Genomic DNA, 22,126 nt, shown 5'->3' with positions numbered 1-22,126 from the left:
GCTGTATTCCAAACCTTTGTTAATGATATTTTTCCAGACCTCCTCTCCCAGTATGCAGTGGTCTATCTTGAAACATCTTGATTTTCTCCTCTGACCTGGCCACCCATAGACAGCATGTTGTAGAGGCCCTGTTTAGTCTTCACCAGCATCAGCTTTAAGCCAGGTTTGAGAAATGTGTGTTTAAACAGAAGCAAGTCCACTTTTTGGTATGTGTGATCTCAGCTCAAGGGTTTGAAATGGACCTAGAGAAGCTAACCACAATTCTTAATTGGCCAATACCTTTGGGTTTTAAGGCACTCCAACATATTTTGTATTTTACTAACTGTTATCGAAGCTTCATTCAAATATTCTCTAAGGTAGTGACACAACTTACCACCCTTACAAGTAATAACATGCCAAAGAATTCTTGGAATCCTCAAGCTCAGCAGGCCTGCTCCAATCCTGCGTCACCCTGACCCTGCAAAGCCTTTCATCTTAGAAGTAGATGCCTCCAAGGTTGGCACAGGCGCAGTCTTGTCTAAAAGGCCCTACCTGGATTCTCAGCGGTTACTTCTCCCAAAAGTTCTCCTAAAATTCTATGCGGTTACTTCTCCCAAAAGTTCTCTACTACGGAACGTAACTATGATATGGGCAACCGAGAACTTCTTGCTATTAAGAGGGCCTTGGAAGAATGGAGAAACCTATTGGAAAGAGACACCTGATTAATCACAAAAATTTACTTTATATCAAATCTGCAAAACGTTTGAATCTCCAGCAAGTCCGGTGGGCTATGTTCTTCACTCATTTTCAGTTCATTATCTCCTATCACCCTGATTCAAAGAATATTAAGGCTGATGCATTGTCTTAGGGAATAGCCACTGTTATTAATTGCATCAGTAGCATGGGATCTTCTTAGTGTTTGGGTAATTGCCAGGTTCTTGTGGCCTGGTTTGGCCTCTGTTGGAAACAGGATGCTGGGCTTGATAGACCCTTGGTCTGAACCAGCATGGCAATTTCTTATGTTCTTATGACAGTTTTTCTCTGAAGAGACTCCTGATCCTTGTTATAAAGGCCCTATTATCCCAGCCTCCAGGATCATTGCAAATGTGGTCTCGAGTGATCTGATGTAGAAAATTAACCTGTAATCTTTAGTCCAAGAACCTCCCATAGGGGGTCTCTATTGGGCGTACCTTTGTTCCAGACACTTGCCACCCATATGTTATCAAATGGGGGCATGATTCCAAGCTCTCCAGACATCCAAAGATTAAGAAAACTTTTGATTTCCAGAATTTTTTTGTGGCCTTCTGTACATAAGTACTATAGAACTTATATTTTGGCCTATCCAGTATGTTCTAGATCCAAGGTCCCGCATGCTAAACTGTCAGGTGACTTGCATGCACTCTCAATTCCTTCTGCACCGTGGACTCACTTCTCTTCAGATTTCATAGCAGACCTCCCAATTGCCATGGACTGTGCTGCCATCTTGGTGGTAGTGGACTGCTTTTCCCAAATGGTGCACTTCATTGCCATCTCTAAATGTCTTTGGCCCCTCAAATGGCCATCATCTTTATTAGAGAAGTTTTTTGTTTACATAGAATCTCATCCTCTCTTGTTTTGGATTGGGGTCCCCAATTCATTGTCAGAGACTTGGGTATCAATTTGCAATTTTTGTCAGGATACCATTCCCAGACAAATAGCCTTATGGAGAGGACCAGTCAAGACTTTGAGCAGTTTCTTAGATGTTTCATTTCTGCTCATCAGAATGAGTGGGCCAGGTTCCTCCCTTGGGCTGAGTTTGCTCACAACAATCATGTTAGAAAATCTATAGGTGTCTCTCCATTCTTCATAGTTTATGACTGACACACTATTTATTTACCTCCTGCTGTCCTGGCTGCTGAAATTCCTGTACCCGATGACTTGCTGCAACATATACAGAAAACCTAGATGCAGGTGCACAATAATTTGGAGAAAATCATAAACCGTAGAAGAAATTCACCGACCGGCATCATAGACATAACCCCATTTCAGGTTGGCAATAATGTCTGGCTGTCTACAAAGAATTTGTCTGAAGTTCCCTTGTGCTAAGCTTGTTCTTAAGTACATAAGGCCATATGCCATTTTGAAAAAATCAACCCAGTAACCATGCAGCCTCAGCTTCCCATTGTTCATAAGATACCATCTTCATTTCACAGCTCCCTATTAAAGCTGTGAAACCAGATCCTTTCAATAGGCAAAGAACACCTCCATTTCCGGTTCTGTTTGATGGACAACCTGAATTTAAGATTGAAGAGATTGTGCATTCTATAGTGTCCTGTAATGCAGCACAGTATTTGGTCAATTGGAAGGTTTATGGCCCTGAAGAAAGATCTTGGGTTGATGCATCAGACTTTCATGCACCTCGTCTCTTAATAAAATGTCTTGCAAAGCAATGCAAGAGGCCATCCCTGAAGCGGGGATGGTACTGTAAGGGTCAATTTCTGGATTCTCCTCTGACCTGCAGAGCTGTTAAGGACTATCTAGCCAGTACTTCTACCCAGCACCTCTCACTTCCCCCTGGTGGCCATCTTGTTTCCTGTACAGACCTGCATTTATACTGAGGCAGGTTCATCTGTCAGTTGCCAGAGCTTGGTCCTACCTTTTGGTCCTCATATCCTCATACTCTGGCTCTATTCCTGTATCTGGAAGGCTACTTTGCATTCAGATTCTACATTCAGCGCTCCTGCTTGTTCTTCCTTCTGGGTTCCTGGATTCCTGGTTTGTTCTTCATCCATTAAGTGGGGTTCATGTAGGACTACAATATGCAAGTTTAATCGTTGGAACAACACAGTAATAGTTTTTGTTTAATAGGTGATTGAATGCCATACATATTCAGTATAGTAACATTTATCTTAACATAAAGCCTAGCCAAATAGATTAAGAAGACTGCGATCTGTCACTAAGCCCCAAATTGTGTAGATGCATTTATTAACACTGGACGTCTCTCAGCCTGAACACCCCAGGCATCCCAGCATCTTCATTCTAAATTGAAACATGGAAACATAGAAGTGATGGCAGAAAAGGACCTTATGGCCCATCCAGTCTGCCCAGCAAGCTCCCATATATACACTTCTCAAAAATTTTCAACACAAATAGCATTTACTCACTAAGGGGGTCATTTTCGAAAGCTTTCACACGCAAAAAGTCCCCTTTCTCGTACGATAGCTAAGTCGGGGTGGAGTCCGCACCAGAAGGGGAGGAGTCGGGGCGGACTCCGCGACGACTTCGCTGACAGCGAAAGGTAAGATACTTTATGGCCGCCAGCTTTGTGCCGAATAACTACACCTTTCATGGTGTAGTTATTCAGCACGACAGCCGGCAGCGATTGCACCATGGAGGTGCGATCGCTGCCGGCTTTCGCAGGCCCACCCCCCATTATCACAGACCTTAGAAAATCCAGCGGTAATGGGAGGCGGGGTGGCAGAGCGGAGGCCTGACCTGCGAAAGCCGGCAGTGATCACACCTCCGCGGTGCGATCGTTGCTGGCTTTCATGCCAAATAACTACACCATAAAAGGAACTCCCCCTGACTCCTTCCCTTCCGTTGCGAACTCCACCCCCCCCCCGACTCCGCCCCGTTTTAGCTATCTCACGTGAAAAGGGACTTTTTGCGTTCGAAAGCTTTCGAAAATGACCCCCTAAATCACCTTTGGACAAGCAATCATAGATCTACACACACACAGAGCAACTAGAAACCACTCCCCCACCTCTCTTTTGCTTTTGGGGAGCATTTTATTCTCTTATGTGTTATCAATATAGGAAAAATAAATTAGTTTTTGTAATTGAATTTATTGGGATGAAGCTTATTTCTGTGAGTTTATTTTCCTTTCTAAATATTTGAGAAGTATGCATTTTTGTTACAGTGAAAATATTACATTGTAAAATATGACAATAGTAGTAAAAGCCCATCCAAGAACAGGGAAATATTGTGAAGTGTTGGAAGTGCATAATTGAGATGTGTAGTAATAGAGAAGGGGGTTTGGACAAAGAGGGGCAGAGCTGGAGAGTACAGAGAGAGAGAGGGGCAGAACTCAATTTCCATATGGAGAGAAGGGGCGGAGCTCAGTTTCCATACGGAGAGGGAGTGAAGCTGGAGAATATAGAGAGGGAGGGGCGGAGCTCAATTTGCATGCTGGCATGGGGCAGCTTTCCTCTTTATTATAGTTAGAAGTGCTCATGGGGTCTTGGGTCTTAGTGTAATTTAGAGAATTTGAGCACGGGAGCACTGCTATGTGATGGAATTTATTTTCAAATTTAATAACTTATATTGCCTAACTTAAGAAGGCTCAAAGTGATGTATAGTATTAGTTAATTAAAACATCAAACAATAAGAAAGCATTTAAAAATTGTTAATAATTAAATATACCGTATTTACCGGCGAATAGGACGCCCTTTTTTCCCCTCAAAATAGAGTAAAAATAAGGCGTGCGTCCTATGCGCCGATAATCAAAATTAAGTGTCCGGTGGGGGGGGGGGGAGTGACGCGGTGGCGTCAGGGAGCGAGGGCGCGCCGCCCGATTGGCCGGTGCTGGGTTAAAGGGGCTTGCCGAAGCGCAGCTTCCCCAATCAGAATCAACAGCACCGGCCAATCGGGGAAAGTTACCAGCACATAGGACCTGCAGAATCGCTCCTCGAATCAGGCGGCACGACACTCCCCCACCCCCCTCCCACCGGCCGCTGTTAGTAATTTTGATTACCGGCGCATAGGACCTGCAGAATCGCTCCCTGATTTTTTTTTTCCTTAAAAATATGTATAAAAAAGGGGGTGCGTCCTATACGCCAACAAATACGGTAACTACAAATTAATATTTACAAAATGAATAAAGTCAACATTGCGTTAAACATTGCAAGATCGTAACACCCACAGCGAACACTCACACACACTGATTCTCAAAGATGTTTTTACGGTCTTTTCCCAATGGAACAGTTTTTTAGGGAAATGTGAAAAAGCCGATGGCAGTCTTGAGGATCTCAGGTGTTATGACTCTGCTTTTAGAAGTAGCAAGGAGGCAAGTAACCCTCTGAGGGTGTGACAGTTGAGTCTTGGGGGAAATCATGTGAAGAGTGTTGCTGAAATAAATATGAAAATAGAAATGAGCCTGTCAGAAGAAGCAGAGTTAAGAATGCCCGCAGAGATCATGAAAGGCAGATTTATAGATAGGAGAGACATGCAGTGTGAAGAGAGCTATAGATCATCCGCCTGAAAGGATGCAGACACTGAACACTGTTGAGAGAACACAGTAATGAAAAGATGGAGGGTTCTGAATTTCAGTTGATCGAGGACGTCTCCAGGAGGAAGATTTTAGTCTTGGAGAAGTCCTCGATCAACTGCAATTCTAAATCCTCCATCCTTTAACTGTGTTCTCTCACCTGTGTTCAGTGTCTGCACCCTTTCAGGCAAATTTGAGCTACAGCTCTCTTCACACTGCACGTCTCTCCTATCTATAAATCTGCCTTTCATGATCTCTGCAGCATTACCTCCTAAATATGTAAATGGGCTTTTGAAAATTGCTACAATTTGTGCTACTTTTACACGTCAGTTTTTTTTTAAATTATCCCCAGTGTGTATAAATTATCCGTCTCTAACAAGTGTCATACAGAGCTAATTAGGAACCAGCTAGTGGACAGTGGTATATGGTATGAGTTGAGCAGTAAAATCTGCTTCAAGTTATGCTGTTTTCATTTCAAGACAAATGCAAGTTTGCCAGAAGTTTGTGCTTCTCTAATAATTTGGCAGAATACCATGTTCAGGCTCACAGCAAATCTAATTAGTTTTTCATTCTATGTTTTGCAATGTGTGACTGAATAATAAACTGGCATGCCAGTTTCTGAACAGTAACGTGTTAAGGTCTGAAGGTGACATTGCTGGTATAAAGTGGCATAGGTAACTTTCAGTATGATCCTAATATTTAATTTAATTTAGTTGTTTATATACTGTGTTTTTTGTTTTGTTTTTTTAAATATCTCAAAAGGATTTACAAAATGGATAAGACCATGTATAGACTCTAAATAGAAAAAAAGGGGTGGACTGGTGTTGACAGACAGAAGAGTGGGCATTTAAATTGAATGGCTGCTGCTTGTTAGACATATCGGGGTCAATATTCAAAGTTTTATAGACAAATAACTCACAAATTATCCATCTAAATGGCAAGGTTTCGAATATTGAGCCACTTATCCAGCTAGAGTTTAGCAGGATAGGTCATTATCTGGCTAAAATCTAGACAAATAAAACACAGGTGTTTTGGGGAAGATTTAAGTTAACCGGCTAACTTATCCGATTTTTAATTCTATCCAGCTAAGTTGTCCATCCATTTATGGCCAGATAATTTGCTACTTAACCAGATATCTTCAAAAGATACTTAACTGGCTATCAAGATAGCCAGTTAAGTAGAACTGTCAAACAAAACAATACAATTCTTCTCACTTCCCCAACCAAACTTAATAGATGGCCTTATTGGTCCATGCACCCTTTACCCCCCTAATTTAGTGAAAACTATAACAGTCTGCAGGTCGGGTCCCCTCACCCAGCCCCTTCCCCATTTTGATTCAGATCTTGCAATCCAGCTGCCTCTGGACCCCCCTTTTCTACTCTTTGAACACCAAAAGCACTACTTCCAAGAGCAAGGTCTAAACTCACCCACTGCCAGTGCTCCAGGGCTGCTTCTGTCAGAAGAGCAGGGCTGTAAGCATAAACTACTCAAGGCTGAAGCTTCTACATCTGCTTTTGACAGAAGCAGCCCTGGGGACGGGTAACTTTAGGCCTTGCTCCCAACAGGGCCAGGAGGGTTGGTATCAAGAGTGGGATAGAGGTTCTGAGAGGGGTGCAGCCCATGCAGTTGGGACTGTAGGTGGGTGGGAAGCTGAATTGCAAGATCTGAATCAAAACAGGGAACCTGCTAACTGCAACAGTTTTAACTAAGACAGTTTTGGGACTGAGTGGTGCATGGCCCAATAGGGCCATCTATTAAATTTTACTGGAGAAGGAAAAGAATCGGACCACAGGCCCCTTTACACTTTTTAAATTTTATTTTGACCACACTATTTAACTGGATCTCTTTTCAAGAGATCCAGTGTAGCAAGGTATCCAGCCACACAAAGTCTGATAACTTAAAAAGTCTAGCCGGTTATATATTTAGCAGGACGTTTATCCCACTGAATATCCTGGACAAGTTATCCCGCTAACTTTAGCGGCATAAACGTGATACGCGGGACCTACCATCCCCTTAGAAATAGCCACTGTGCAAAATGTGGACCATGTTGGGGGCATAAATTGTTGGACCACATAAAGGTTGCCAGTGTAGGGAAACTTTGGTTTCTCTAACTAAAAGGAGTGTACCAATTTACAGGGGAGGTTCTGTGTAGAAATAAGTGAGAGAGGTTTAGATTTTGCTCCCCCATGTTGGAAGAGCAGATGGCGTCACCTAGCTCTTTATCATCCCAAAGTACTATCTATCCTCATGGATTTTTAGTTCAGCTTCTTTGAAACACGTTGCTTTCAGTCTTCTGCTTGCTAATTTTTCTTAAGTTATGGGAAAGGAGAAAGGAAGTTTTCCCATTTAGCGGTCAGCCACCAGTTGGTTGACTAGTCCAGCCTTTAATCTTGTTTTGGACTCTTTTAAACTAATTTTTGGAGACTTCCTCTGAGAGCCTTGGTACCCCTTCGCAATGGGTTGTGGCATCTGCTGTGTAAGGTTAGATCACGTGTTAGGGGAGATTGTAGCAGACTTCTGCCTCTCTCCTCCAGAGGATAAAGCTGTCTGGTGACCCAATGCAGAAGAAGTATATTTTTGAATTAACTGGCTTTTTGCGCTATCTCCTCCTGTTTTGGGGGCAAAGAACTTTTATCCACCTTTCCTGCTTTATGTTTGATTTTTTCACCTTTTTTGATTCAAATAATTTTGTTCCACGGAGCTGATGGCCCTTGCTACCCGGACTCAGTAACCCAAACAATTTAGAGAGTGGAGTCTTTCATCTTGAAATAAACAGAAGTGTGTAGACATTCATCTAAAGGAAGGGATCCCAGCAGAGTGCACTAAAGGATACAAAATAAAGGTAATGAGAGCTTTGTTGCTGAAGTGTGAAGTGTTACAGAAGGGGAGAGTGAGGTGTCCACCAGGCGCTTCATAAGGAGTTAAAGTATTTAAAGAGGATTCTGGAAGGATTATTAAATCTGGGACTAAATTCTGATAAATTATTGGGGCAATAGATTCTAACAACCTTCAGTGGGTAACACCAGCATAGATAAGTTACTTTTATGCAGCACAACTTAAAAGATTTTATTATTCGCTGTTCACCATTTGCCAGCATGTTTTTTTGCTAGTGTAGGTATGTAAGGAACTGATGTTTCAGCATAGCAGAAAGGTGTTTTTTTTAGGTCTCTTTGTCTATTGTATTATTTGCCAGGAAAGACATGGCCTTGCAGCCTTCATAAGATCTAGGCAGTGCATGTAGTCTGTACGTTCATGATGGCTATTCCGATGAGTGTGCTTATTGATACGGGATTGTTCTTCTCTCTCACTTTCTCTCTCGCACACATGCAATAACCTCTAAGCTGGTTTCTTTCTCTTTTTTTTTTAATTTATTTACAGCAGTTTTGTGTTTCATTATCACAGATTCTAAGCAGCTTACAAAGATACCACATTCGTAAAAAAAAAAAAAAAAAAAAGAGCAATACACTAAACAGACAAGACTGTGCAAACGATTTGCTTGTAGTAGCAAGTAAAAATTACCTATTACAGAAAAGCCCTCTCAGATTTGTACTTACCAGGGAACTCTAGAGCAGTTTTTCGTTTGTTTAGTGTTTACACTTTGTGAACACCAAACCCATCCTTTTTATACTGATATTACATTTGGGAGTTCCTTCTGTCATGCCACATATTTTTGCTCCTCATGTAAATATGGCGTCCACCTAGTTAATATATTTAAGGCTAAATAAACTACCTCTGGGTCTGGCAAACTCTGTATGTAATTTTAACCTGCAAGATTTGCTACAGTAATGAAAGGAAAACTACACAGTTTTCTTTTCCTTATCGCCGAAGGAAAAATTGCCCACTGAGATTCATACCCGCATTCTCTGCAGGCGATTTTTCCATCAGCAATAGTGTTCATGGTTTGTATAAATCAAACGAGCGCATGTTGTTTTGATCTCTACCCTTTTCTCTACGTTCTGTGAGTAAAAGTAGGCTCATTCTTGAACAATCTGCGAATGTTTTACCCGTGAACATGGGCAAGATTCAGAGTGCTTGATTTCAGCGGGTAAAATGTTATTTTTCTCACAGGAAGGGCTTTCATTGTTGCCCTCCCTTTGAGGGGGCTTGCCAGAAAAATCAGGTCATTTTTGAAAGATCACAATTGATCAGGTGTCAGAAATAAAAATTATGCTCTAAAATGGCAGTTACTCAGATTTTTTATCATTTGTTTTAGAGTTAATTCTATGAATATAATATTGTACTCCACACTGAAATTTGGACTAACGCGGGCTATTAGCTTTTCTAATTAAATACATACATAAATCTATGAGCTACTGTTAAACTTGACATTCAGAAGTGAGTATTTATCCTCTTTCATTTTTTTTACCTTCAGAGGATTATGCCCAGCTATGCAACAATCGAGGTCGAGGGGCTCGACGACCATATGGACAAGATGCTTTGGTAGACTTCGGAGACCATCACTATGTCCCGGAAAGAAATCCATATTTAGTTCAAGACCGTAAGGAAATCTTTTTTTTTTGTTTGTTTGTTTGTTTTATAGTCCTAAATTGTTTAAAAATGGTGAAAATTAGTCTTGTGCAGTAAATTGCCTCCAAAGGCTGTAGTTGGCTGAATACGGCGACCTTCTAGTGGACAATGATAAAAGAAAAACAGACTCTTCTACTTTAGCGCCCCTGCATGACAGAGCCATAAAGTAAAGCAAACATTGCAGTGTGTTGCCATGAAATACTTAATCTATGGCTTCACTTAGAGCAGGGCTTCCCAAACTGTAGGTCGGGACCCCAAATAATGTTACAAGTGCCTCAAATGGCAGGAGACTTTAGGTCCCCCACAGCCGCAGCAGTTTTAGTAGCGGAAGTCAGCATGAGCCTGTGAGCCAGTATCCACTTATAGATCCTACAGAGGCAATGCCCTTGCATGAGTTTCTGTAGTAATAGGAATCTCTGAGCAAGGGGGAATGGAGCCCCTTGGCTGACTTCATTACTGATGAGGCTGCCATTGGCAGATTACGTCAGGCTTGGGACCAGCCACAAGAGAAGGGGGAGGGACGAGTGTGCATGGGGCCAGTGGAGATTACCACTGCTTCTCTCTCCTCACCAACCACTGAACCTAACCAAGAGAAAACCGTTGCCACAGTCACCAATGTCTGCCCTCCCTTCCCACTGTCATGTCATCCACCTTTTGCCCTGGGCCCAAAGGAAAATGTTTTCACTGACCCTGGCCAGTGGGATGTTTGGAGGTGGGGGGCTCTTTAAAAAGGAATGAGATGTAAAACGTTTTTTGGAGGGGGACGGATAAGGTGTAGAAGTGATTAGCTATGGAGAGAGAGGGAATGACAGAAGATCAACTGAGCATATAAAAGAAACTGGAGATGTGAGAAAAGGGTTGGAGGGGAGGAGATGAGGCTGGAAGGAAAGAGAGGAGATGAGAGGAAAGAGGCAGTAGGAGATGTGAAAAGGGTTGGAGGGAGGTGAGGTAGAAGGGATGAACTGAGGAGATGCAGTTGTTGAGAAAGGGAGTCTGCTGAAGGGGAGGAGGTAAAGACGGGAGGTTCTCTGGAGGGGGTGGAGGTAGTGAGAGAGATTCAGATGGAGCACGAGAAGGGGAAGGAAGAGTGATTGATGGAGGGGAACTGCATCACTGCTAATTGGTTTTGGTTATCCTCAGGGGTTTTGTGAATTTTCAAGTGCCAAAATGGGATCACGTTAGATAAAAGTTTAGAGTGACTCTACAGTGAGAGAGGCTCTGCATTTGAATGCAAAACTCAGGCGATGCTTTCAGGAGCTGAAGCCATCAAACAGTAGGAAGGTATTATCTAATGATGTCAGCTCCTGAAAGAATTGCCCTAGCATTTTTAGTACATTTCACTGTCAGTAAATGAATGCATAAAAGTGATTGTTTTTAAATCATTACGCTGGGAACATCTAAAAAACCATGTTGTGAAGATCTTAATTCACGAGAGGGCTTATAAATCCTTAAAAGGGCATTCGACCAAGAGCAAGAGCCTGAGCCTAATAATTTAAAGGGAGTTAGTGTGATTTTGTACCAGATAGGCTCTTGAATCAGCAGCCACTTCATTTTAGCCAGAATTGGTGTAAAGTGATCAGATCAACTAGAACCAGAAACAAGTCTTACATCAGAGTTGAGAAGGTGTTGTAAAGGGTGAAGGGAACTGTTAGGAAGACCTAACATTAAATTGTTGCAGTAGTCAATATGGAAATAACCAAAATATTACATTTATTCACTATTCCAAACTCCTCCTGCGCCCCACCACCGGAACTCATTTTTGAAAATTGTTCAATTCCCATATGTTCGCACGCTCTAAACTATCCATGTCTAACAGTATCTGAACTGTTACAAAATCTTCGTTTTATAAAATACCTACTCCAAAAAAAACTCAAACCCCTCCTTTTCCCAAATGATTTCCGCTCCATTCTCCAAGCTCTTGTTCTGACTGGCCTTGATTTACTGTAACTTGCTTTATTTGGGCCTTCCAGATTACATTCTTCAACCCCTCCAATTGATACAAAACTGTGCAGCCGGACTACTAACTAATACTCCTCGCAAAGAACATATTACCCCAGTCCTGAAACAGTTTCATTGGTTACCTATCCACCAGCGTATCCAATATAAAATCTTAATGATTATCCTCAACCTTCTACATATTACAGCATCTATCTGGTTATGCTCATCTTTACGTTTCTACCAACCTCCACGCAACTTACGCTCAGCAGATAAAAATTACTTATAAGTCCCAACCGTAAAAACTGCTAGATTAGATCTTACCCGCAAATGTGCCTTCTCCCTTGCAGGCCCGATTCTTTGAAACTCGCTACCTATCTTCATTCGTCAATTCATCACAAAAAATGAATTTAGAAAAGTTGTAAAAACCCATCTATTTACACTAGCATTTATTATCAACTCTTCCATCCCTCTGCCCACCAGCCTCTCTTGCTTGCTCTCTCTCTCTCTCTGTCGTGACCAGTGTCTCTTTTTCCTGCCCTACCCCACTAGTCTCTCTTTCTTTCCCCCTCATCTTACAGGGCCCACATGATCTGCTGGCTCCACTGCTCCTGGCACACTGCTGATCTCCCGGCCCATGCAAGCCAGACTACTCCCAGCCTGTGACTCATCACGCATCCCTGCAGGGATCATTCACACACTCACCGGGTTGGGGACATGGCCCTCAGCTTATGCACCACTGATTTTCTAGAAGATCCACAATAAATATGCATGACATAAATTTACATGTATTGGAGATACAGTGTATGCAGATTTCTCATTTGCATATTCATTGTAGATATCCTGAAAACTGAACAAGCTGTAGGGGTCATCAGGACAAGTTTGTGGAGCCCTGATCTAATCTGCCTGGGCTCTGGAGGGAACTATAACTATATGGAATAGACACTGTCTAGTGCTAGATATTTAGTTAGACCTATCAGAATGTCTTATTTGGATGTGGAATGCATTTTATTTGGAGCTGGAATGTAAGAAGGCACAGATGGAACATTAAATGAGAGCATTTTTAGGGTTTAGATTATTTAGAAGAGGAAAAATGACTTCAGACATGAAGATATTTTATCCATACGCTATCCGTTTTCTAAAGAATTGAAACGTGCAAGCCAGATGTCAAGGTATTTATGACCATTGTGCAGCTTTTCATATGTTTTCATGTAGCTGTAAATAAAATGTAAGAATTATGGGGGGGAAAAAATAGCTTCACCAAAAAATGGTAACAACTTTCTTAAAATGAAGCAATACAAAACTCTCTCCCATGCAGGCTATGAGTTCAGAAATGCTGCTTTTTTTAATGAGATTGTTTTCAGCTTTTCAAAAGATTTGGCTTAGGCTCTGTGAAACAAATTTTCTTCCTCTAAGATTTGTTCTGTTTTCCTTATGGTTGTTTCTTAGCAGTAACTGTACCAACCCTGTTTCATTACCACTACAAGATATACGAAATATTGTACAGACACATAAAAGTGTACTTGCTCTATGGCACTTACAGTCTAGTTGAGACACACAAACAAAACAAGACACTTCGGGAATGTTTATTTTAGAAAATTTATTTTAAATTCAACTGTGATTAAGGGGACGCCGCCTAACCCCAGGTAAGGGGGAGGAGGTTACAACCGTGGAAGTGTTCCGCCTCCAGGCTGGGGTGAGGGGAAGAGGCTGGTGGGGAGGGACAGAGAGCTCAATTTAAGTTGAAGCCGGCCCATCCACCCACCAGCTTCCTCTTTCGGCGTTTTTTTTTTTCCCTGCTCCTTTTAGCTGGTCTTCCCTCCCATGTTTGCAGCCTACCTTTCCTCGGTCCTCGGTGGGGCCTCTTTCATTCTCTGCAGCTGCAACTGTGACAGGAGAATGCTGCTGAGCAAGGGGAAAGTGTGCGTCCTGCTGGGAAAAAGAGGCCATGAGAGGGTGAGTGGTTGAAGATTTAGCAACTGGGACTCAATGTCAAGAAGTGCAGAGTCATGCATCTGGGGTACAGTAATCCAAAAGAGCTGTATGTGATGGGGGGTGAAAAACAAATATACACGGACTGGGAAAGGGACCTTGGGGTCATAGCGTCTGGTGATCTGAAGGCAGCAAAGCAAATTGTCAAGGCGATAGGTGAAGCCAGAAGAATGTAAAGTTGCATAGATCAAGGAATAACGAGTAAGAAAAGGTGATAATGCCCTTGTACAAGTCCTTGGTGAGGCTTCACCTGGAATATTGTATTCAGTTCTGGAGCTTGTATCTAAAAAAGCATAGAGACAGGATGGAGGCAGTACAGAGAAGGGTGACCAGAATAGGGTGGGGACTCTATTGGAAGACTTATGAGGATAGGCCGAAGGATCTAAATATGTATGCCGTGGAAGAGAGGAGATGCAGGGGAGATATGAAACAGACTTTCAGATACCTCAAAGATTTTAATGATGCACAAACTTTGAACCTTTCCATTGGAAAGGAAACAGTAGAACTCAGAACCAACATCAGGAAATATTTCTTCAAGGTGGTGGTTGCCTGGAATGCCCTTCTAGAAGAAGTGGTGATGACAAAAACAGTAAAAAATTCAAAAGGACATGGGATAAACACTGTGGATCCCTAAAGGCTAGAGGTTGACATGAAGAAAAGTGTGCATGGGAGTAACCTTCACAGAGCGGCAGTTACTACCCTTAATAGAAAACAGGAGGATAACCATAGGTTCTTAATGGGGGTGTGGTGTTTCAGGGACCATGACCCACCCCTCAAGAAAAAAACATTTCTGGCCTCCCGGGCATCTGCTACTGCTGCTACTACTCTTGCTCCTGTACTGATCTCCTCACTCATCATCTATGCTGGGGCAGTTTTATGATGAAGCAGCAACATTTAGGAGTGGTAGAAACTGTCCCACCTACCTCCCCCCCCCCCCCCCCCAGAAAAAATGTAGCGGTAAGGTTGTCACACCTTGTGACAAGAAAACCTATGGAATGACGTAGTGGAGGGGTTCCAATTCCCCACTAGCAAGTGGAAGGCCCCACGATGACACCAGCAAAAGAGGAGGCCTGTGGGGCCGCTGGTGTTTTCTCTACAGCTGGCGAAGAAGAAGAAATCCTGCCAGGCCGCCGGTATTTCTCCTGCAGCTAGCAGCCAAAGAAGAGGGAGAGGTCTGGTGTGTATGAGAGAGACTGCCTGTGTGAGTGAGAGACTATGAGAGAGAATGAGTGTGCCTGTGTGTGTGAGAGAGCCTGTATGTGTGAGAGATGTGAGTGACTGCCTGTGTGGGTGAGAGGCTGTAATAGAGAATGAGTGCGCGTCTGTGTGTATGAGAGAGCGTGAAGAAAACTGTGATATTGCTGAAGAGGTGCTGGTAGGCCAGAGGAGGTGAAAAGAATTGAGGCAGCTAGTGGAAAGGAAGGGAGGAGGGTTGAGAGTGAGGAGAGAGGGTGGGTGAGTGAGGAATGGAGAAGGAAATGAGTAAATAAAGGGAAGAGAAGGGGTTGATTGAGAGTGGAAGGAAGGGGTGAGTGAGAGGGAAAGTAAGGGAAGAGAAAAGGAGTTGAGTACAAAGGGAAGGGGTGAGCAGGAGGAAAGGGAGGAGACATGAGTAAGGGGGAGGGAAGGAAAGGAAAGGGAGGCATGGATAAGAGGGGAGGGGTTGAGGAGAGGGTGAAAGGGAAGGGGCAAATGGGGAGGAAAGGAAACAGGGGAGACTGAGAGAGAAAGGGAAGAGGGGAAAGGAAAGGGGGGGTGAATAAGAGGGAGGACCAGGAACAGTGTGGGCCCACACCCAAGAGGAAAGAGTAGGCCCATCGGCTGCTTAAGCAGAAGGTGGAGGCTGCTGCAACTTGTACATTCTGAAGGGGAAGAAAGGTGTGTGTGTGTGAGCATGTATGTATGAGAGAATGAACGTGCATCTTAGTGTATGTATATGAGAGAGAGAGAGGACAAAGTTTGTGCACCCCTCTCCTTCCTCATTTAATCTACAACAATCTCAGGATGACTGAAAATCAAAAGTTCTTAGGTCTCGAGAACTGCAAATTTTGTATCCTTATTAGTTTTAATTATTGAGTGTTATTTGATGTGTCTGCTCTTTTGAACTATTTCATTGATTTTTGGGAACTTTTTAAACAATTTTATATTAGTTTAATTATTGAAAGTTCTATTTATCAGCTGTTTTAAAATATTCTTTTTCTTAGCATATTTGTACTATTATGATTGTTTTATATGTTTTAATTTTGTTGTTTGATGTTTTTTGAGGTATGGTGATGTTTGTTTGTTTTTTTCCATTGTTGTATTGCATACAAAGTCTGGCTTGTTGCAGTTTCCAGTTCAATTTTTGTCTGCACCACTCTGAGGACGAAAACAGTAAACAAATTAAAAAGGGCATGGGATATACACCTTGGATCCCTAAAAGCTTATGGATGATGATGAAGAAAAAGTACATGGGGGTAACTTGTACAGAGCAGCAGTTAGTACCCTTAACAGAAGGCATGGGGATTACGCCCTTAACTAATTAGCCTTGATTCTTTTGACGCAACTGCAACATCGCTCTCTGCTTTGATGATGATGGCGGGGGGGGGGGGGGGGGAAGGATATTGGACTCTGAAGACAGCCAGTGCTGGGCCCCAACTTTTACGGTCTGGGGTATTGATACACTGGCAGTGAGGATAAAGCTTCTATGGCCAAATCCAAAAGCAAAGAATGTTCAAGCAGCATTGTCTGAATTATCAGAAAGGCTGCTCACCATGTAAAAATGTTGCTTGTAGTAATTTTGTTATAGATTTAACAGTTGCTTGGTTTTAATTGTAAGTATTACTCTCCTTAACATAATGCATGGTGATAACCTGCGTGGCGTGGCATTTTTCTACCCTTAATAGAAACATGGGGTAACCTACACAGAATGGCAGTTACTGCCATAAGAAACTTGCTGGGCAGACTGGATGGACCATTTGGTCTTTATCTGCCAACAGTACTATGTTGCTATATATACTTTATGGTCTCGTTATGTTGTATTTAGTTAGGGCTTGTCTGTGTTCTGCATGATTGACCAAGGTGAGGCACTCTGCTAGCATATACTTTCTGTGTATGCATCTGTAGCAGCTTGTTGTTTTCTCCTTTATCACTGTGTCTGGTTTCTAGCGTCAAGCATTTAATAGGTCTGGGAATGAATAATTATACATTAGGATACATGCGAAGAATGTATTTAAGATAGAATGACATTAAATGTAAAGTTAACAATTGGAAGTTAGAACTTGGGCAGAGCTGTGGGGGGGGGGGGGAGAATTGGGGTGGAGCTGGGGCAGAACTTGATCGGCTTCACCAACCAAAAAAGTGTTTTGCTGTCCCTGGGGATTACTACCCTTAATCCATTATCCTTGATGCTTTTGACACAACTACAACATTGCTCTCCACTTGACGGGGGCAGGGGGGGAGGGAATTAGATTCAGAAGAAGCTAACACTGGACCCCGACCTTTACAATCTGGGGTACTGATACGCAAACAATAGGAAAAAAAACAGAGGACTGCATCGGCCAAGTCCAAAAGCAAAGCACATTCAAGTAGCATTGTCTGAATAATCGAGAGAGCTGCTTGCCCCATAAAAATGGTGCTAACAGTAATTTTGTTATGGATTTGACAGTTGCTTGGTTTTGATTGTAAATATTACTGCCCTTGACATATAGGGCATGTGGGTAGCTGCCATGAGAAACTTGCTGGGCATACTGGATGGACCATTTGGTGTTTTTCTGCCGTCATTACTGTTACTATGGCATATTTCTGTCACGGCCTCCAGCAGCAATAGCTCTTTCAAGACATTTTCTATTCCACAAGCTTTTGTTTCAGCTAATGACTGGCTATTTTCTAGGCAGGGCTGGATTTCTGCAAGTATTCATCCGCGCGGTAGTGACGATATAGCATTGCGCAGCAGCAGCAGCTAGTAGGTGGTTAATCTCCTCATTCCATCAGGTGAATTCAGGTATGATTAGTACTTCACCCTGGTAATATGGTGGATTTGGCACCATCTCTCAGTTCTTTCCACTACTCATTCCAAAGGTCTTCCCACAGATCTCGCAGCTCTTGCAATCTCGTACACATAAACCTTTACTGGTATGTTAATCTATGCATAGCAGATCCCCTTTGGATCTTGCACGCAAAACATACTGAATAATGAATCCTGTGGTAGTACTTAACATTGGGCCTAGAGGAGTTTCCATGGGAAGCAGTGCAGTGCTCTGTATAGTTCACCATCTCTGCTTTGTTGAACAAGTATGTCAGGACACCTATCTGGAGCATGACACTTGTCCATACTCATTCCTATGGGTGATTTCATATAAAATCAATCTACGCTGGTCCTGTATCCTAGGGTGGATGGGCAAGCCTTTAGAAATCCCGAAAAGCAATGCAGAAACAAACACATCTCAGGCTTTCCACCATCCATTCCAGTATCTTGGCATTAGATCTCATGGCTGGGATATCCCTGGATTGGTCACTATATGGCATTAAACTTCTACACCGTTTCCTTGCTAGGGACTGCCCTTGGCTTCTCACCAATGGTGTAATTGCTGTGTATGGAGTTTCATGACCATGATATAGTTGCTAAGTCAGAGCTCAAGTTAAATCCAGGCTGCTCGTTTTTCTTTCAGTCCCTCTTGTCTCTAAATCAGTTCACTTCATTGGTCACATATGGCATTACCTTGCTGCACATTCCCTTTGCCAGGGCTGCATGCCCCGAATGTTTAATTGCTGTTCAATTTGTAATATGGACTGCATGGGGTTGTGCCTCTTGTTCTTCACACATCTTTGCAGGTCTATATCACACACTTTCTCTTTCTCCTAGGAGCAATACAAACCCCAGATATGTATGCAGTCCAGCATTGGGTAGAGCGGTTTGCTTCATGGTCTCCATGCTGCAGGTATCCCTGCACGAGTTTTCACTTTGGCCTCTTTAAGTGCTATATGCTATTCATTTATGCTTGAGAAATATGCTCAGTAAATCCCTTGTTGGTCGGATAATTTGGGGATAGCTTATTCCCCTACCTAATGCAGTTCATTCTGCATGATGGACCCTGTGGGTTTCTGGAGAGGGTCTTGCTGGGCTCATGGCGATATATAACATCCTGTACCTTTTTGAATGGAGGAAATCACATATGTTGGTGCCAATCTGCATTAACCATCCCAAATATGCAGGATGTTTACAGTACTATTACTTCAGCAATTGGAGCAAGAGCCTCAAAGGTCTCTACAGCTATACGCAGCAATAAGGTTTAGGATCCACAATTAGGAGCGTGGAGAGCTCATGGCAAGTGAGGTGTCACTACCATGGAGTTGACCATGCTCTAAGGATGCATGACAAATGCTATGTGAAATCTGGTCAAGCAGAGAATATCTAGCCAGTATTTCTGCTACTATATTGCATTGGGGTGGATGAGAGTGCAAACAAGTCGCCTATCGGGTCTTTGGCTTTGATAGCCAGGATTGGCCTGCTCACTACCCCTAAAGTTGTGCTGCATTTTGACAAGTAAGTCCTGCTCTTGCTATGGACCAGGACATCATCATACTGCAGAGATAGGTAGGCAGGATCAAATGCAGGATCATTGGAATGGTGCGGCATTGACGGCCCTGGACTTCCAATGGTTAAACATTGCATTGGCATGATATGTATTGAGTCTTATAAAAGGTAACTCAAGCGAGGGCATGGTCACCCTGTAGGGATGTGAGAATATAGTTAATGGTTGAATTGGTTATCCAGTTTTGTCCTATGCTTCGGCTATATCCATTGTCGTGGGCACCTCCGGATATCTCACCAGCTGGACGTAGTTCCTTCTTTCACATCTCTGCCAACCATCCAGGCCACATAGCACGGCTGCAACCGCTGATCTCTGAGGCAATCTCAGACCATCTGGCAATTCTTTAAAACAGTTATGAGCCAACCTTTTGAACTAGGGTTCAATATTGTCTCTGACTGGCCCCCCCCATTAGCCAGGTCTTTTTCCAAAGCTCCAACCGAGAGGCAATCTAGCAGTTCTTCCCCTCCTCCTCAGAGCAAGGATTCAAAAACAAACATAGAACAGTTTATCACAAATCCAGTCTTTTCCCCCTTTCTTAGGGTTGTGCAGAAATTGTACTTCTCTAATACCTCTTCACTGAAACCAAAATGTCTGCAGTCAGGCTTCCGACCTAGCACTGACTACCCAGCTTGGGGATCCAGCACAAACTCACCCCTTCTCCCCTATAGTTGTGCTTTCAGTCCTGTCTCACCTCTATCTCCGGAGACAATCGGCCTTGTCCTTATTTAAGGCTTGTAGGGAAACCAGGTAAGACAAACGCTGCTTGCCCCACTTACTCCGTCTCCATGCCAGACACAGATGAATCCTCTGGAGGGATCTCCCAGTCCATCTCCTCCTCCTCCTCAGAGAAACTGCTCTCTGAGTTTTCTTCCTCAGTCAGGGACACACCCTCTTCCTCCCACAGCATGAGCTCAGCTGACTCTAATTCCCCCAGATCACCTTCGGCAGCCACCTCAGCCTCCTTCTGGTCCTGAGCCTTCCATTGCTGCTCTAGAACTCTGGGTATTGTAGTCCGTATAGGTTGTCTCAACACCCCCTGCTGTTTCCACTTGGTATAGTTAGACAACTGTTTAGTTGGAACTCGCTTACTATCCTGCCGGGATAGGAGCTTGTTGCTCTTCTCATGACACCATCCAATAAAGATCTGTGCTTTGAATAATGTGCCATAGAACTTCATTATAAGCTTAAATAAATGGAAATTGGGAAGGGAAGGATTGTAGAGCTGGCAATTATATAAGTAGATGGAGGAAGCAAATATACACCTGACACAATTGTAGAGAGCCAAGGTTTAACACTACTATAGCTTGTTGTTTGCTGGATTCCTGCTACATTAATCTTTCTCCACTTAATCTATTCAAAATTTGCATTTATTTATTTTATTTATTTTAGTTCTTCATAGCAGATCATATTCAGGTACTGTAGCTATTTCCCTGTCCACAGGGGGCTCATTCACTAAGCCCCATAAAACTTTTCCCAGCGGGAATACCACAGGAGTGACAAAGTTAATGGCCCTGTCTCTGTGATTCCTACAGTATTTTTCCTCCCGGTTAACTGTCAACGTTGAGAGCTCTGCATTTACTGCAGAATGCAGCAGCTCATCTAATCTTTGGCCATAGTATCAAGGAACACATTATGCCTGTGTTGGCTGACCTTCATTGGTTATCTTTACAGTCAAGGATACATTACAGAATCACTGCACACTGGTTTATAAGCTTTTGGCCTTTGAAGCTGTTCCTTGGGCCAATGCGATGTTTCAGGTGTATAACCCCCACAAGAGCCTTGTGAGTTTCTCAAAGGGTACTTCTGGATATCCTGGCAATGATTCATGATCATCTGGTTGAGATGAGAGAACGCATGTTCTCTGTCACCGCCCCAACTCCACCCCCCTCCAATGTCTTGTTAATTAGCGACAGTCTCTCTGCAAGGTCATCTTTAGTGAACACCAAACTGAAGTAATTGTTTAATATTACTCCCTTTTCTTTGTCTGTCTCCACACATTGATCCCTGTCATCTTTCAATTTCACTATACTAATTTGGAGCTTTCTCCTTTCTCTGATATATCTGAAAAATATTTTGTCCCCTCTCTTTACCTCTTTGGCAATTCATTCTTCTACCTGACGTTTTGCTTTCTTGATTGCTTTCTTTGTCTCCCTCGGTTTCTCCAGATATTCTTCCTTGTATTCCTCTTTTTGGGATCCTTTATATTTTTTGTCTGCTGTTCTTTTTATTTTTATTTTATCAACCACCTCCTTTGAGAACCAAATTGGTTTCTTATTTCTCTTGCTTTTGTTTACTTTTCTAACATATAAATTAGTTGCCTTAATAATTGCTCCTTTTAGTTTGGACCACTTTTGTTCCACTCTTTCATTTTCTCCCAGTCTTCAAGTTCTGCCTCCAGAAACTTCCCCATTTCCACAAAGTCTGTATTTTTGAAGTTCAAAACTTGTGTCTTCATGTGACTTCTCCAGATCCTATTTGTAATATCAAACCATACTGTTTGTTGATCACTGGTACTGAAGTGGGCACCCACCCAGACATTAGAGATATTATCCCTGTTAGTGAGCACTAGGTCAAGTATAATGCACTCCCCTCGTGGATTCCATTACCATTTGTTTGAACAGAACCCATTGCAGGGCATCCACTATCCCTCTACTTCTGTTAGATTCCGCAGAAGGGGATACTTCAGTCTACATCTGGCAGATTAAAATCTCCAACAATCAACACTACTCCCTTCTTTCCCATCTTTTGCATGTCTTCAACCAGATCTCTGTCTAGTTCTTCCGTTTGAGCTGGAGGCCTGTAAACCACTCCAGTAAAAATGGATGCACCATCATCTTTTTGGGTTTTTTTTTTAGGACAGCCGATAATGCTTCTT

General features: G+C 42.8%; 1 protein-coding gene across 7 annotated transcripts in view; it reads left to right on the top strand.

Moving 5' to 3' along the window:
- Positions 1 to 22,126, top strand: part of LTBP1 (latent transforming growth factor beta binding protein 1) — a 737,653-nt gene that overhangs the window by 687,328 nt on the left and 28,199 nt on the right. For all 7 annotated transcript variants that reach the window (XM_029593891.1, XM_029593888.1, XM_029593890.1 and 4 more), the window contains one exon: positions 9,597 to 9,722. In XM_029593891.1, coding sequence (XP_029449751.1) covers positions 9,597 to 9,722 — 126 coding nt within the window. The remainder of the gene's footprint in view (positions 1 to 9,596; positions 9,723 to 22,126) is intronic.

The sequence above is a fragment of the Rhinatrema bivittatum genome, chromosome 3 (assembly GCF_901001135.1).
Source record: "Rhinatrema bivittatum chromosome 3, aRhiBiv1.1, whole genome shotgun sequence".
In the NCBI taxonomy this organism is placed as follows: domain Eukaryota; kingdom Metazoa; phylum Chordata; class Amphibia; order Gymnophiona; family Rhinatrematidae; genus Rhinatrema; species Rhinatrema bivittatum.
This window is presented reverse-complemented; position numbering and strand designations above follow the sequence as displayed.